The 16,279-nt window shown below is 32.9% G+C and overlaps 2 protein-coding genes across 2 annotated transcripts; one reads left to right on the top strand and one right to left on the bottom strand.

Moving 5' to 3' along the window:
* Nucleotides 1–443: 443 nt before the first annotated feature.
* LOC108335155 (uncharacterized) lies at nt 444–5,579 on the bottom strand. Its single transcript, XM_017571098.2, has 8 exons — nt 5,042–5,579; nt 3,405–3,529; nt 2,039–2,076; nt 1,486–1,596; nt 1,316–1,395; nt 1,067–1,103; nt 808–849; nt 444–722 (listed from the first exon to the last, which is right to left on the bottom strand). The coding sequence occupies exons 1-8, from the start codon at nt 5,285–5,287 to the stop codon at nt 631–633; spliced, it is 771 nt and encodes a 256-aa protein (XP_017426587.1). The 5' UTR covers nt 5,288–5,579; the 3' UTR covers nt 444–630.
* Nucleotides 5,580–12,134: 6,555 nt separating this feature from the next.
* On the top strand, nt 12,135–15,081 carry LOC108335069 (uncharacterized). Its single transcript, XM_017571002.2, has 4 exons — nt 12,135–12,286; nt 13,111–13,398; nt 13,840–14,106; nt 14,500–15,081. The coding sequence occupies exons 2-4, from the start codon at nt 13,156–13,158 to the stop codon at nt 14,911–14,913; spliced, it is 924 nt and encodes a 307-aa protein (XP_017426491.1). The 5' UTR covers nt 12,135–12,286; nt 13,111–13,155; the 3' UTR covers nt 14,914–15,081.
* The last annotated feature ends 1,198 nt before the right edge of the window (nt 15,082–16,279 follow it).

Genomic DNA, 16,279 nt, shown 5'->3' with positions numbered 1-16,279 from the left:
TAGTTGTTTTTTTAATTTTCTTTTGCATTAAGATTTAATTTTCCTGTAATACGAATTTAATTATTTTTTAAAGTTTATCTTTATATCAAACTTTCCAATTTTTTTTCAAAATCGTGTCACTTATATTTTCAATAACCCTGCCATAGAAAGAATAGTGCAAATGTGTAATTAAAACAAAATTATTTTAGCTTCCTTGAAAAATAGTCATTATTTGTTCAAAACGTTCAAACTAACATTAAATTAAGATTTCAGTGCCTGACTATTTGATTAAGAAAATATTCCTATTCAATTTGACTTCTAAAACATCACTAAAATTACATTATTACTTACATCTTCTAACTATTTTAGACAAATTACAAAGTGTTCAACACTTGCCTAAATATTTGATATTAATTTACACTACCATGTTGAAAAAAAAGAAAGAATGAAGAGAAAAAGCTAAGTTTAAAAGTGTCACCAAGAAAGACAAAATGATTGCAAATTCAAAAAAAGAACTTATCAGGCAGGGATAGCAGATAGATGTCATCCTAAATTATGTTAAAATTCCAGAACCCAGTTCTGCAAAAAATCATGCTTATTGGTTCTGGTTTAACTAAGCTTATCTGTTAATCTGGCCAACCATAATCAGCCCTACATCAACTTACCCCTTTTTGCTGATATAGATTTTCTTCTTGACATGATCTCAGCTGCCCAACTTTTTCCTATTTCAGTTTGAAACTTCCCTGAAGAGCAGGTAAAAGAAAAAGTGGTCAAAGGTTCAAATAAAAGTTATGAGCATTTCATTTATAGCTAGAGTTTCAATTCTACCTGCAGTTGAAAGGAAAAATTCATCCAACACTTTTCCATGTTCTGCACAAGTTTTAATTACATAGCATTACAAAGTGTATCGTGAAGAGCATGAAGCAAAAAGCTAATGTAGAATTCACTTTAGGAAGAACTATCAATTATCAACTCATTCAATAATAAAAGAGCTGGAGGAGTTCATCTGTCTTAAGAATTCCAAACTTAAGGTGGTGTCACAGTAAGAATTCAACTATCACATGCAATATATCTATTTATAACGTACCTACTTCATACTCCAGCGCTTGTAGAATCAGTTCAACCTGATAAGAATGTCAGGAAAAGGACAAAAATACAATTAGAAATGAACCAGAATGCTATGAAAGCATAAAAAGTAATGCTCTTTACACTTTAACTAAGATATTTTTTTTGTCTAAATTTGTTACTAAAAGTTTTAAACCCCTTGTGTACAACAACTCTCAGGAGTCTTTGTACCTTTTTACACTTTAACAAATTCATACATGAGTCTTTGTACCTTGTCAAAATCCTTCACAAGATTGGCCTCTAAAGAAGAATTGTTTTCATACTCTTCCCAAAGTTCTTTAATCTCTTCAGCTGTAATAAGACAAATGTGACCTTCAGTAAATTTGATGCAAAATTTAGAATCTCTGTAAAAAAAAATTCAACAAAAAAAATTCATGAAACCTCTCATCCCTCCACCAAGAAGTTCACACATTTTATTCAAAGCTTCCTGCTCCCTTCTGCTCTTTTCAGCCTTGGGCACACCGTCAGAAGGTGTTATATCTCCTACAATAGCTATTGAATGCAAAACCAAACTCAAACTTCAGTAAGTTATAATACATTAACGAAATCCTATGTATAATTGAAGAAAAACAATGTGTTCAGTAATCACAATCACATACAACTAAGTGAAAGTTCATAGAACAAAGTTAAATAATCCAACATCCTCTATTTGAATTTTGCCTTTTTATTTTACATATTATAAACTCTATCTTCCACTGAAAATGAAACGTGTAATACCTTTATCAAATGTTTATCAGGCTATGTTTGGTCCACTTTCTTTTATGGCTTAACAATTACTGTAAAATTAAAGCTCAAAATATGTTTTTAAAAATAAAGTAGAAGTTGTTTAACAGTTTTCACTTCTTCAGCAATTCATCCTGTTAAAAAAATTTCCATTAAGGTTTAATATAAGGAAATGCAACAACAATTCAATCAGAAGAAACGAGAAAGATACCTTCTGCAATATCATGCACGAGTGCTATTTTAATACACCTGTACAACAGGAAAAAAGAATTTAAAGAGAAACTCAAGGGGATAACCTAAAGCAAATCTAATAAATATAAATAACAGGAATAGGGGCAAGAAAACTGATAGGATATGTGATGTATTGGACATTGTAGACAGTTTTTAGATAATTCGGCAAAAATAAAACATAGAAGTTAGTATGAAGTGGTTAGGGGTAGTTAGGAGAAGTTTAAACAGCAGATAGGGGAAGTTTTAATTAGTAGTTAGGCAGTTTTTGTCTTTTAAGGAGGGGGGTGTTCTAGTACTGGTTGTGGAGTGTATTTTCTTTCAGAACAGGGCTTCTCCTGTGTAGAAGGGAATTTCTTCCCTTGGAAGCTGTTGGATGTTTTCTTGTATTATGTTTTTCAGAATTAGAGTGTTATTTACATTGTGCAGTAAGATTTGAGTGCTTATTTCTTTACTGAATCTGAAAATCTGGTTTCTTGTTCCCAAGAAACCTAACAAAAACAAAGTAACTTACTGCAATAAAAATGAATCTACAATGAATCTACAGAGATAAGAAAGTTTTGGACCAAAATCAGTGAGGTGAGATAAAAATATACTTATACTATCACCCGACTAGACAGATAATATTGACAAGGCAAATTACAGATCTCACAGATAGAGAAGTATCTGACTAATCTGTGACAACAAGAAATTACCTAGCAGCTTTGCAAATGGATCAGAGGGGCCAAGCATGCACAGGAACTTTGGAACGGGAAATTCATTGTTCAGCCATGATTTAATGCAAGATTTAAAAAAAAAATAATAAAACAGCACAGCAGTAGAATGGTTTGGTCCTGGCTTAAGTCAATATCTCTAGCAGCACAAATTGTTTCTTATTTAGGTTACACTTTCTAAGAAAGGCATGGTCCAAAGCAGGATTTGCAACTTAAGCCATAAAACAACCTAATAGCTTTGAAAATTTAATAATTAGTACAATGTTCTAAACATTGGATGAATGCACAAATCCATGTAATTTACCCTTTAGTCTTTAAGGACATTCTAAAGATTTATCAAAGAGGCCAATAAAGTAACCAAACCTAATATAACATAAGCATAGAATAGTAAGGAAATAATGTAAAACATAAAGGCCACGACTATTTAATAGAAGACATAATTCACTGAAACCTTTCAACATTCATCAAATAGGACATATGTTCCAAGCTAAATGGTTTCTATATCCAACCAAAGACAATACTAAAGTAATGTACCCTACTTTCACAGCTTCAATCATGGAATATAAGCATGCATCTCACAACAAAACAGAAATGACCATCACACAAGTATATATATTGAGAATTTCAATGAGAAACCTTTCTCTATTCAATCCTGGAACATCACCAGCAATCAACGCCATTAAAGCCATGCGGTACATATGATCAGCAATTGATTCAGCACCTTTTATCCCATGATTAACCCATCCTTTCCTTTTTGTGGTCTACAAGGCATATACATGACAAAGAGAGACCATATTATTTTTCTTCAGCATAAAAAGTCTAAAACATACTCACATACAAATGTATAGTAAGAATATATACAAAAAGAAAAATATTAAGCTTCCTAAGTCAAAATGTGCACATTTAGAACATGTATATTGCTTTAGGAATATGAAAATGACATGGGAAAGAATGTATTACTGACAGTGACAATAATCACTCTATCGTTAGTTTATGTGCTTTCATAAGAAAATGTACTGATATTACAAGAAATTATCGTTAGTTTATGTGCTTTCATAAGAAAATGTACTGATATTACAAGAATAATGAAAGCAGTGGAGTAAACCTTAGTGGCTACTGATAAAGAAATAACAGAAACTGGTAACAACTAAGAGTGCTGGATCCGGGTACATAATAAACCTTTACAGTTTAAAAGGTTTAATATAGGAGAAAAAAAGGATTAAATAGAGGACAGATATAGCGTTTTATATCCGTTATTATTAGTTGCAGATTTTTTCTGTTATATTTGTTACAGAAATTTATTTCCAGTAATACAGGTGCCCTGGTTTCACCATGAAGAGAGTAGGAAATTTTTGACTTTGTATAAAATGGAAATTCTAATGTAGAAAAAGAGATTACTCCTTTTGGGGGTAAACTTGTTTATCTCGGTCTTTGTAATTCTTGATACTCGGAGAAATAGAGGTATTCCAATGATCTATTCTTGAGAAAAGGAGTATTTGCTTTTCCCGCTACAGTTTGGCAATCTCTGAGTCTGTCCTAACAAAGTGTATCTATTCTTGATTTAAATTGAAGTATCTCAATATAACTCAATTTATATCAATGATGATAAACTCATCCTTACTTTCTCACTTTACACAGTATTCGTCCATTAGAAGAGTTAAATCCTAGACTTCTAGTGTTCTCGCCCTAAGTAAATTTCACTTTAACGTTAATGAAATCCAATTGAATATCTCTTAGACAGACATTCATTTTCTCAAGCTTCTTTACCATCCCCCTTTTCGACCCTCATAAACCAACCCAATAGTCTAATTTGAAAGTAGCCAACTACCAACAATAACAAAAGGCAGCCAATTCCCCAAACACCCTTCTCATGCAATGGTACTACCAATAAAAAAATGCACTCACTTTCATCCACAGAAGCATGCGTTTCCTTAACCAAAACAAAAAGAAAACATTTTGATGCTTTCACCATTTCCAGTACAAGGGGCAATTTGAAAGTGTTCATTCCACCATATAGAACAGCATTAACAGAAAACAAAAAGGGAAAGTGACACCCACAAACCTACCCAACCGACGCAACATAAAGAAATGACATCATATATGATACAAGATCACAAAAACCGTATCTTTTTTTATTCTTTTCCACCAAAAGGGGGTAAATTGGGAACTCCGAGATCACGCACACAACAGAAGATGGAACCAACGGATCAGAAATTTCACAGGAAAACTTGAAGGAAAAGTGACTGATTGTTTCTGTAGCAGTTGGAAGGTACCTTAAGCCGGTGGCAGAGAGTGAGAAAATCAATCACCGACGACGAAGATGATAACCCAACTGCAGCATGAGAGTGTTTCTTGGCCGAACCAACGGCATCCGAACCAGAGGCCTGGGACCGAACCGAGAATAGCCTGAGGGTCGGAGTGGGGAAGAAGACCGATGGCGTGAGAACCGAGCGAGAGGGCGAAGTGCGATGCAGCGCCGGAACGCAACAACGAGGAGTGGGTGAATAATGAATCGCCATTTTCTTCGTTCTTTTTAAGAAAAAGTTATTTTTTAAAAATTTGATGTCCGGAATGAAGAGAGAGATAATAGGACACTACTGCTTGTATTGCGTTGCGTTTTAATCTTATGTGGACATTTTTCTAATGTGTTTGGAGCCGCTTGATGTTGGTTTGCGACTACGTTTATGGTTGGTTAACGATGAAGCTTTCTATGGGGGTTGAGTGGGAGTGGTGGTAGAATGTGAATGGTACGAATTGTTGGAACCAGACTCGATCTTGATTGAGACCAGAATTAGGAGAAGTGTTTTGTTAGACTTTGCCTTTTAGAACACAATTTACAACTTTTTACGACATTGTTTTATTGTTGTTTTGATATCAAGTTCTTTAGATGATATTCTTAGGGTTAATAATCTTAGGATTAATAATTATATTTAAGTATTGTTAATTTTAAAAGTTGAAACTTTATCATAGTGTTGTGTCCGAAATAGTCATCATAGACTTGAGAAGCCTAATTTTAATGGATTATTCAATCCTTAATTTTTAGGCTAAACCCAAAATAGTTTTTTTAGATCAATGAATAACTTTCCACTAAACTTGTAAATAAATTTAAAGAGTTATAATATCTGACGAAGTCAGGATTCGATGATATCGTCATCGAGTCATGTGTATTGACAAACTCGTTTGCAAAGATGAGAAGGTTAACTACGAGATTATTTTTGTTATTTTTATACTTACTTGTTTTCTTTGTCCCAAAATTCAGTGGTTAAAGTTTAGTAGGTATCCGCTTTTAAAAACGTCTCTATTACGTCTTCAGGTGGTATAACTGCACCAATCAAGTCCTATCTGGTTAATAGTGTTTAAATTGATAACATTGACTTCTTTGTGAATGTGTGTTGTGCAATCATTGGTATCGTGGCATTTAATTGGGATATATCAGATTGACGTGTCAGATAGAACATTAGTTACGTGGAAATTGGATATATTAGGGGTTTTAATTGAAGAAAAAAAATTAATTAATACAATTAGGTGTTAACAAAATTAGGGTGTTTGATGAAAGAAAGGGAATTTGGGGATTTTTGATCGAGGCTTGGTGAGTTCGTGATGGCTTGCAATTAGGGTTTTGTTGGTTGAAGAAGAAGACGTGCAGCGTTGGCTATGAGCTCATGGTGGCACAATCTACTGGTTGCTTTTCAAATTTCTTGGTTTTGTGTTTGATCGGCATGGTTCACAGGTTGGTTCATCTTAGTGAAGATGAATGCGAGTCTTGATGGAGGAGAAGTCGCGATTCGAATTAGGGGTTTTCTCTTATTTCTGGTTGCACGAGAAAGAGATGAACTCGTAATGGGTTTATGTTTTTGTGTTTTTTTCTAGGTTTCAGGTGATGACACGAAGAATTTTTGATGGAGAAGGCTATCATGTTTGTGCAAGGAAAAGCTTCTGGGTGCGAAGAAGATGAACTCACCGTTGTTAATGGCACGATGGCAGAGGCTCGTGTTTGGGTGGTCTCTATGGCGACGACGATTTAGGTTTCAAAGGTTTCTAATAGATACGCACAAGGACAAAAGCGCACTTCGTAGGAACAACCAACCCCAAAGTGCAACAACCAACCCCACCCCAAAGCGCAACAACGAACCCGAACGAAAGAAGATAAGAAGAAGACTTCATCAACAACCTCCCAAAGATGGAAGAAGACACTATGTTAAAAGGAAGAAGAAGACTACAGTTAGGACACCCACCTAAGCTCCTTAAAAAATTTCTTTTTCCACTTTAGCTTAGTGTTTTGCCACAACACCAATCATTTAACTTCGTTGCAACTAACTTAACGGACATGACTTGATTGGTGCAATTATACCACATTGGGGCTCAATAGAGACGTTTTGAAAAGCGAGTACCAACGAGACACTAAATGCTGAATTTGGGGACCAAGAAAGCAATTAAGCCTTATTTCTACAATACTTTGTTTTGTAAAATAGGTTTGTGCCTCCCTTTGACAACCTTCGAGAAGGAAGTGTTACTATTATTGAATGTATTGCTCTACTTGCTATATCCTAATGGTTTGACAGTTTTGCATGCATTCCAGATTATGTGTGGGACTTTAAACATGCGACCAACAAGCAACATGTTCTTTTATTTGTTTCTATTCCAAGCTACCAAGAAGTCAACTCGAGTATCCCTTAAGAACATTGCAAGTCGAGGCTTATTGTTTCTTTTTCAATTGTCTTACAAAGTTGGAATCGACATTTTTCCAAAGTGTGGCAGTCGCCCTCAATCCCTTCACAATTAACCAACTTCCTCCTATACTGGACTAGCCAACCTAACACTGAGCATCTACGAGAATTAATCAATTTGGATGATGAGGATTGAAAGTATTATGAAAAGTTAGAAGGCATACATTGTGTGTTTGACATATGTAAAATATTAAAGGTGGAATACAATGGTGTAGATCTAAAACAATATATAGGTAGGGATTGACAATCAAACTTTGAATTAACTCTTATTTATACTTGAACTTACACACTTATGTTCTTATACGAAACACGTTCTCAACTTCGATGCCATTTCTCATGAAACTCATGAGAACTCAAGAGTTGAAGAGAGCATTCGAGAGAGTATGAAAGCGAGAGTGAGAGATTAGGTTTTTCAGAGGACTAAATAAGTTGGGAATGAGAGGAGTATAGTCAACTTTAAATATAGTGGAATGTTATTCATAGCCGATTGTGATTTATCTTGTCCATTTAATGCACTTTGTACGACTTGGATTTGGAAAGAGATATTGTATCTCTTGAGGACCGAGATATTTTGGAAAGAAGCACTGGTGCAGCGTATAAGTATTGAAAGAGTGGTAGAGTTAGAGAATTTGTCTTCTCTAGGAAGAGAGAGATGAAGGGTTGATACTAAGAAGTAATGGCTTGATTCACATGTAAGAGATGATGAGAAGATTTAACAAAAGATTTAGATTTTAAAGTATGATGACCTCTCATTTAGAGATATTGGAAGTCCTAGACAACTTCTAGAGATAACTCAGTATTATCCACCACGTATGCATGTATTTAGTTGTTTTATAGACGATTTATTTTATGATGATGTTATATATATGACGTCATTTAGATGATGAGTCTTTGACGTTTGTCTCTAGACATTATAAAAGTACACTAAACCCGTTGAGTCAAATTCAATCAACGGTTCTCATACCAAGAATGGTGATTATATGATAAAGTCTATCTTGGACTAATGGTTTAGTAAAGATTTCAGGTAGCTGATCCTCTGTGTTTACGTATTATAAATCCACAGTACTCTTGTTAACATGATCACATATGAAATTATGTTTGACCTTAATATGCTTTGCGTGTGAATGCAATGTAGGGTTCTTAAATAAACTTATTTTTGCATTATTATCACAATAGATAGGGATCTTACCTTCAAAGTAGTTGTATTCTTCTAGTTGACTCTTGATCCAAAACAGTTGTAAGCAATAGTGAGTGACAAATATGTATTTTGCTTCTTGCTTAACCACGAGACAAGGTTTCCTCTTATGAAGTGACAACCTCCACTTGTGCTTTTGTGCTCTACTTGTTGGATGTAATGGATTTTTTATCTCCTTTGGTTCATCCATTTTGAACTTCTTCAACAGCTCCCTAATGTATTTAGTCTGATGGATATGAATTGTGTCTTTTTATTACTTGATTTACAGTTCGAGAAAGAATTTTAGCTTACCCATCATGCTCATTTCAAATTCATCTTGCATCACGATAGAGAAGTCTTGGCACAACTCCTCTTTAGTAGCACCAAAGATAATGTCATCAACATATATTTGAATGATAATGAAGTCTTGTTGATTGGCATTCTTCCTCGATAGCGTGGTGTCGACTTAACCTCTTGTGAAACCATTCTTGATAAGGAAGAGACTTAACCTTTCGTACCAAGCTCTGGTGACTTGTTTTAATCCATATAGAGTTTTGTTAAGTCTGAAGACGTATGTTGGATTGATTGGAAATTCAAAGCCCGGAGGTTGTTCTACATATACTTCTTCCTTAGTATCGTCGTTTAGAAATGCACTCTTGACGTCCATTTGACATAGTCTAATCTTGTTGAACGCTGCAAATGATAAGAGAATACGAATGAGTTCTAACATAGCTACAAAAGCCTAGGTCTCAGTGTAGTCAATGCCTTCTTGTTATGAATAGCCTTTCACAATTAGTATAACATCCCAAATTCTGGGATGTCACGAGTTTACAAAAATTGAATATTTATAAACTTTTTTTTAAAGCGAAAACATATTTTTAAAAAACTTTAACTTTTAAACATACATAATTTATTCAAAATATAGTAGTTCCAAAAGCCTTGTCCAATTACATCATTCCAAAAGTAATTAAAAGGAATAAGGAAATAAATCAACTATAATTACATTGTTTCAAAAGTCTATACCAAAAGAACTCTTTAAAGAAACCCAAATTTTTTCTCCGTAATCTCACGAATCTATCATGCCTTTAGAACATCTGCAATATCATTTGCTTACGTATAACACATTATACGATCATCGCCGATAATATCATTCATAAACACACAAACATAAACACATATGGGGTAAACTACCAATAAAACAATCATAATAAAGATATTAACATACTGATTATATCAACAAAAATGAAACACCTCATACATAATAGTAATAACAATAGAGTTTCTAATCCTATAACATAAACAATTTAATCACAATGAATTACTCGATCATCGATCCCCGAACTTCGATCATCGATCCTTTATCTCTAACCCTTGATGTCATCCTTAACATCTCACACATAGATCCTTGGTTTATCCATTCATTAGCATCTATGTTAACTACTTACTATAACCATTGTAGTAACATTATCATCTATATAACATAAACTAAAGCATCTTCAATACCATGATTATCACCATAGTACACCACCATCATGACTATCCCAGTCATGAACAACACCATGAGCATCACCGTACTATAAACACTACAGTGAAAAGAGTTAGTTCACTCCTGTACCGTACCTCATCGATTGTAGTCACTCCTACAGTCCACCTATAACCTCTCCTATAGACATTTATAGTCTCCCCTATAAATCATTTGTAACCTCCCTTACATTTGTAGTCTCCCTTATAGATCATTTGTAGCTTTCCCTTAAATACTTTTTTTAATTCAATAAATAATATTAAAAACACACTAAAAAAGGAAAAAAAAAACTTATACAAGTTCAAATCTAAAAATTTATTATTGTTTGCACAATTGAACCACTACTTATAAAGTAAATGACTTTTGGATTTGGAAGTCTTTATTATTAAAGAAACACTCTCGTTCTCATGTAGGAAGTGACAAAATGAATAATGACTTGACCCACAAAATATAGATGTAACTAAACTGACGTACTATAATAAAAATAAGCTAGATTTTTGGAATAAAAGAAAATAATTAAGAGGTGTAGAGTATTTTTGGAATAAAAGAAAATAGTTAGGAAGTGCAGGAGCACTTGGGGTGGTGGAGGGAGCAACACCCAATTGGGAGGCCGAAAATGAGACAGCCCAAATATGCTACACATTTAAAAATTAAAATAAAAAATTATTTAAAAAATATTTTTTTATATTATAAACTTTTAAGATGTAAATATAGCATATAATTTAATTTATTAAAACTTACAAATTAAGTTTTAATTATTAATTATAATAAAATAATTCAACATGTAAATATAATAATTACTTTAATGTATTTAATTAAAAACATTAATTAATCCATTAAAAGCTTAAAAAATATTTATATGATTAAATATGTTTTTAATATTTATTTGTTTATATATATATATATATATATATATATTAAAAAAAATTGTAGGCTTATACCTCCCCACTATCCTCAATAATCTTTCTCTTTCTGCATTAATGGAGCATTCATATGGCTCAGATTTGAACTTGTGATATATTGCAAAATATAAAATTCAGAGAAACTTCAATATTAGTGTTTCTATCACTTCCACTTTATAAACTTAAAAGTTAGATGCAAATACAAAATAATAAACATAATAATATTAATAGTAAATAATAATAATAATATATTATTATTATATACTAACTTTATAATAACGAAATAACTAAATAAATTACAAATCTTTAACGAATAACTTTTCTTTTATATTTTAAGTATTTAATAATATTTTTATATTATTTATCTAATAAATTAAATAATTTATTCAAGTTATTTGAGTCATGTAAATAATATTCAAGTTATTTTACATTTTGCAATATATCACAAGTTCAAATCTGAGTCATGTAAATGCTCCATTAATACAGAGAGAAAGAGAAAGATGGTTGAGAATATAAATGTTCCATTAATGCAGAGAGAGAAAGAGAAAGATTATTAAGGATAGTGGGGAAGTGTAGGGTATTTTTGGAATAAAAGAAAATAGTGGAGATGTGTAAAATATTTTTGGAATAAAAGAAAATAGTGGAGATGTGTAAAATATTTTTGGAATAAATAAAAATAGTGGAGAGGTGCAGGAACACTTGGGTGGTGGAGGGAGCAACACTCCTCCCAATTTAGCCAGTTAAGCCGAAATAGGTTGTCATTATGAAAATTTCAATTTGACCAACCCTAATGTGGATGAACTAGCATACCAATCTATAAACTATAACCCATTTTACCATTCATATCCCTATCCGCACGTCAATTCCATATTACACAATTTAAAATATTGCCGAATAATATTTTCCAAAATATTGAACAATAAGAAAAAATCACATACCTTTCGGACTACTTCAAGATGATATAAATAGGTTTAGGGTCAATTTTGTCTTTCAAATACCGATAGGGGTGGAGAAAGAAAACCCTGAGGCCTTGGTCTCATCAGCCCATGATCTACTTGGGTAATTTATCCTTTGACCCAGTACAAAACGACGGCACTCACCTTCTCCAAACGACAATGCGTTCTCTAGTATCAGTGGATGAGACGAGAAGAACAAAGCGAGCAGCGTGTGCCATCAGATGCTTCGCTACTGAGGTAACGGTTTCTTTCGTTCCTTCAAGACATGTTTCATTCCTTGTTCTTCTCTTTATTTGCTCTTTTTGTGGAGAAATAGTTGTCTTGAGTTGATATTGTTTTTGGGTATAAGAATTTTGATTGTTGGTGCTAAACATGCGTGTTACAATGTTGCCTATCTTATTCATTTGTCAGAAAACTAGTTCCACATGTTTCACTTGGGGATTTTGTTTTGTTTTAATAATCACTTTATGAAAAGAAAGTGTTAGTGGAAGGATTTTTTTATTTTTAGATTTGGGCTTGATTTTTTTTATAAATTTTTGAAGAAAATGATTCTGGAGATATGTCATTGTGTCTCTTGTTGCATGTTTAGAAGTCTGGTAGCTAGTTTTTAAATATTTGACTGAACCGATTTGAATTGAAGCTTGATTATGTGAAATGCTAGTGTCTATGAGCTTACACTTGTTTGGGAATTTGTTTTAATAATCACGTCATGAAAAGAAAAAGTGTTAGTGGTAGGGATTTATTTTTCAATTTTAGCTTGATTTGATATACATTCTAAGCTGCGTTTTAAACCCTAACTGTTGTTAATTGTTTTCTGGGTCCTATTTGGAGGGAAGGGGGCCGTTATGTAATGACTATTTTCATGTTCTTTTTCTGTGAGGTTTTGGTTATGGGAGCTGGTAAGTTGTTGAAGTTGACAGTGAAGGTTGTGCAATTTTTTGTAGAAAATGATGCTAAAAACGTGTCATTATGTCTCTTGTTAGCATGTTTAATGGTAGTAACTAGTGTTTAAAATTTTGCTGAACCAATTTGAATTGAAGCTTGATTATGTGAAATTGTAGAATGTTATGTTTGAAACTCGGGGGTAGCTGAGCTGTTTGACAAAAATGAACATTGCACAAGTTACTGCATGCCTGCCGGGGAGTTCTCTGAAAAATATATCTCAGTTGCACAAGCTTCATTCAAAACCATACGGTTTACCAAAGAGTTTTGGTCCTTGCTCTTGTGTTCTACTCACCCTAAGAGCAAGACAATCTTTTAGCCTGAAATGTCGGCTTATTTCACAATCTCGGAAACCTCTGCATATTTGCTTAGCTGGTGAACAAGGGATGATGGGAAATGATGAAGAGGTATTGCACGTTATTTTGACTTTCGCTTTAGTTTGTTGTTGTTAGAATGTCATAATATGCTAAGGTTTAATGTAAACATGTATATAGTATCCATATGAAATGATGGAGTGTAATCAAAGAGTTGGGATACATGATCTTTTCACGAATCGAAATCCCCGATCAAGTTACTGCAACTTACTATTTTAGTTAAAGAATTGTGTTAATAAGTGATGAAGCTAAGCTGCAGGATGCTGTGTTTTCTCAAAAATATTTTCAGCTGTAGACCAAACATTTAGAATAGAGTAGAAGCCACTCTCTTCTTTTCAATGCATCTGAAGCCCAAAATAGTCATTAATTTTGTCTATCATGAATCTGTGGGAAATGAATGAGAACTACTCTACTAGTTATATATATTTTGATTGGGATATTCGTACATTTTACTGACACTATAAATGTAATCAGAATTCCCCATGGAAATCTATTGAGAAAGCTATAGGAAAATTCAAGGGTCAAAACTCAATAGAGGATGTATTACGGCGGCAAATTGAAAAGGGTGAATATTATGACAGTGGTGGTGACGGGGGAGACAAACCACCAGGAGGAGGTGGCAACAGTGGCAGTGGTGGTAGTAGTCCTGATGGCTCTGGTGATTCAGAGGATGAAAGCCTTGCTGGGATGTTGGAAGAAAATCTCCAAGTGTTTTTAGCGACCCTTGGCTTTATATTTCTGGTACTCTCTCTCTCTCTTTTGATGTGTCATGTGTGCACAAATAAGTTGATTTTCATTCAGCTCAACTCTTTAGTATTACTTTTTAATGGGTGTGAAAATGAAGATTATGAAAACGGGAAGTTTAAGTTTAGGTGGGAATAACATGAGGAAAAAGAAAATCATATTGTGATGTGTATTATTAATGAAAGAAGACCTACAAGTTGCACTGGTGTATGATGCAGAATAATGATAGAAGTAGGTAATTGTAGAAGTACTTGAGAATGCAGGAGGCTTTTAAGTTTGCACTAGAAGTCCATGTGCAAACTTCTGATACTAGAGTCACCTTGGACATGAAAAATGATTAGAAGTTAATAGGACATGACATTCCTCATTTCTTACATATGCTTTTTGCAGTACATTTATATCATCACTGGCGAGGAAATCACAAAGCTAGCTAGAGACTATATCAGGTATCTATTCGGTGGATCTCAGAGTGTTCGACTGAAGAATGCCATGTATCAATGTGGTCTAATCTACAATACCCTGACGGCACCGAAAGAAGAGGAAGATGAGGACAGCGAGTTTTGGTTGGAGGAGGCCATTCTGAATACCCCAACTTGGTGGCACGACCCTGATGATTACCGGGAAGTCCTTAAAAATTACTTACTATCAGGGTCAGATGAAGCCATGGCCATGAGGGATCACTTGGGACTAGAATCAGATGAACATGTTAGGTATTACTTGGAATCAGACTATGAAGATGATGATGATGACAATGATGATGACAGTAATGAGAAAGAAGATGACAACGAAATAAATTTTCCCTGACTCCAGAGCATCCAGTGTTGCTCCCTTTCAGCTATTTTCCCTCAAGTTTAATGAAGCTCTGTAAACGTTGTATCACCCTGGTTTGTGTGTTACCCTTTTTTTTCATTTAGGCTTTATATGAACCGAAGTTGTTTCTCTATAAATATATTGGAGCCCATTTCATTGTCATTTTTTGTGCTAATTTTTCACAATGGAATCACCACTTGTTTAGTACTAATAGCCAACTCTTATAAACTATACAAAATGAGTAACTTGCACTAGTACTGGTATTAGGCTTCATGTAATAGTTTCGTTATTCCCTTGTGCTGGTAGATTCTTTCTGGATATTTATCTTCTTTCAGCATCACGTTAGAAATTGAAGTATATGTTTGGTTGTACAAAGCTTCTTACCAGACCATCTATTTTCAAATTATTATGGTTACTAATACTAAATATTTAAAATTAATGAATAAGTTAAAAATATGATACAAAATAATGTATACTTAAACAGAGTTAGGTAATATATGTAATGCGTGAAAACTTTTCTCAACGTAACACTTTAAGATTGAGTCTCCGCTCAAACTATTATGCTTTTAATTCAAATTTTAAATTTAAACTTAAAAAATAACATTTTCTGCCAACTATTTTTATTTTAAAGATATTTACATCATCTAATTAACATCTAAGTTGCTTATTCGTGATTATTTTCTGTTATGGAGTTTTTGAGTTCATTTGTCTTGCCATTTTCGTTATGTAGAATAGACATTAATTGTAAAAGTTATTTCTTTTAAAAGGGTTGAAACTAAATATTTCTTTCAAGTGAAATTTTTTAGAATCTTTAAAAAATTGAGTTACTTTTCTAAAGCAAATATTTTTGAAGACATTTCTAAAAATTCTTAGAATCTTCTACAAAAGTATTGTAAAAATTACCAAGCGTCATCAGCTAACTCTTTTTAGCACCAAAAAAAAATTTAACATTTTTTTATCATTATCTTTAATTAAGGAGGTTATAATTTCTTAACTCCACTTATTGTTAATATTTTTCTTTTTATTTCATAGTTATTTATAATCTTCTAAATAAAAGTGGAGATATATGAAATTAGTTGTTTTAGTGTGGTATATATAAAATTAGTAAAGGAGATCAAATAGTTTTATATTCTTCTCACACATAAGTAGGTTATACTACTTAAAGAATAAGTAACACAAAAACAATATAAAATAATTTTATACCAATTTACTCTAACATATAGATTGTGTCTAATTCTCTTTTTGACACAATTTTTTAAGATATTTTATTAATCAAATTAATGATTAGAAAAAGTACAAAAATAATCATTAGTTATAATGAGTGTACAAATTACTCTTAACTAGTTATAACGAGCATACA

Source organism: Vigna angularis, chromosome 10 (assembly GCF_016808095.1).
Source record: "Vigna angularis cultivar LongXiaoDou No.4 chromosome 10, ASM1680809v1, whole genome shotgun sequence".
Lineage (NCBI taxonomy): Eukaryota > Viridiplantae > Streptophyta > Magnoliopsida > Fabales > Fabaceae > Vigna > Vigna angularis.
The sequence above is the reverse complement of the archived record's forward strand: the minus strand, read 5'-3'. Positions and strand labels throughout refer to the sequence as shown.

Bases quoted from the DNA above. Each gene is read 5' to 3' on its own strand.
- LOC108335155 (XM_017571098.2), bottom strand. From the start codon at position 5,287: ATGGCGATTCATTATTCACCCACTCCTCGTTGTTGCGTTCCGGCGCTG. The intron at 2,077-3,404 runs GTTTCTCATTGA...CCTGTTGTACAG, and splicing joins CCAGGATTGAATAGAGAAAG to GTGTATTAAAATAGCACTCG. The intron at 850-1,066 runs GTACGTTATAAA...AAACTTGTGCAG, and splicing joins AGCGCTGGAGTATGAAGTAG to AACATGGAAAAGTGTTGGAT.
- LOC108335069 (XM_017571002.2), top strand. From the start codon at position 13,156: ATGAACATTGCACAAGTTACTGCATGCCTGCCGGGGAGTTCTCTGAAA. The intron at 13,399-13,839 runs GTATTGCACGTT...AAATGTAATCAG, and splicing joins TGATGGGAAATGATGAAGAG to AATTCCCCATGGAAATCTAT. The intron at 14,107-14,499 runs GTACTCTCTCTC...TGCTTTTTGCAG, and splicing joins CCCTTGGCTTTATATTTCTG to TACATTTATATCATCACTGG.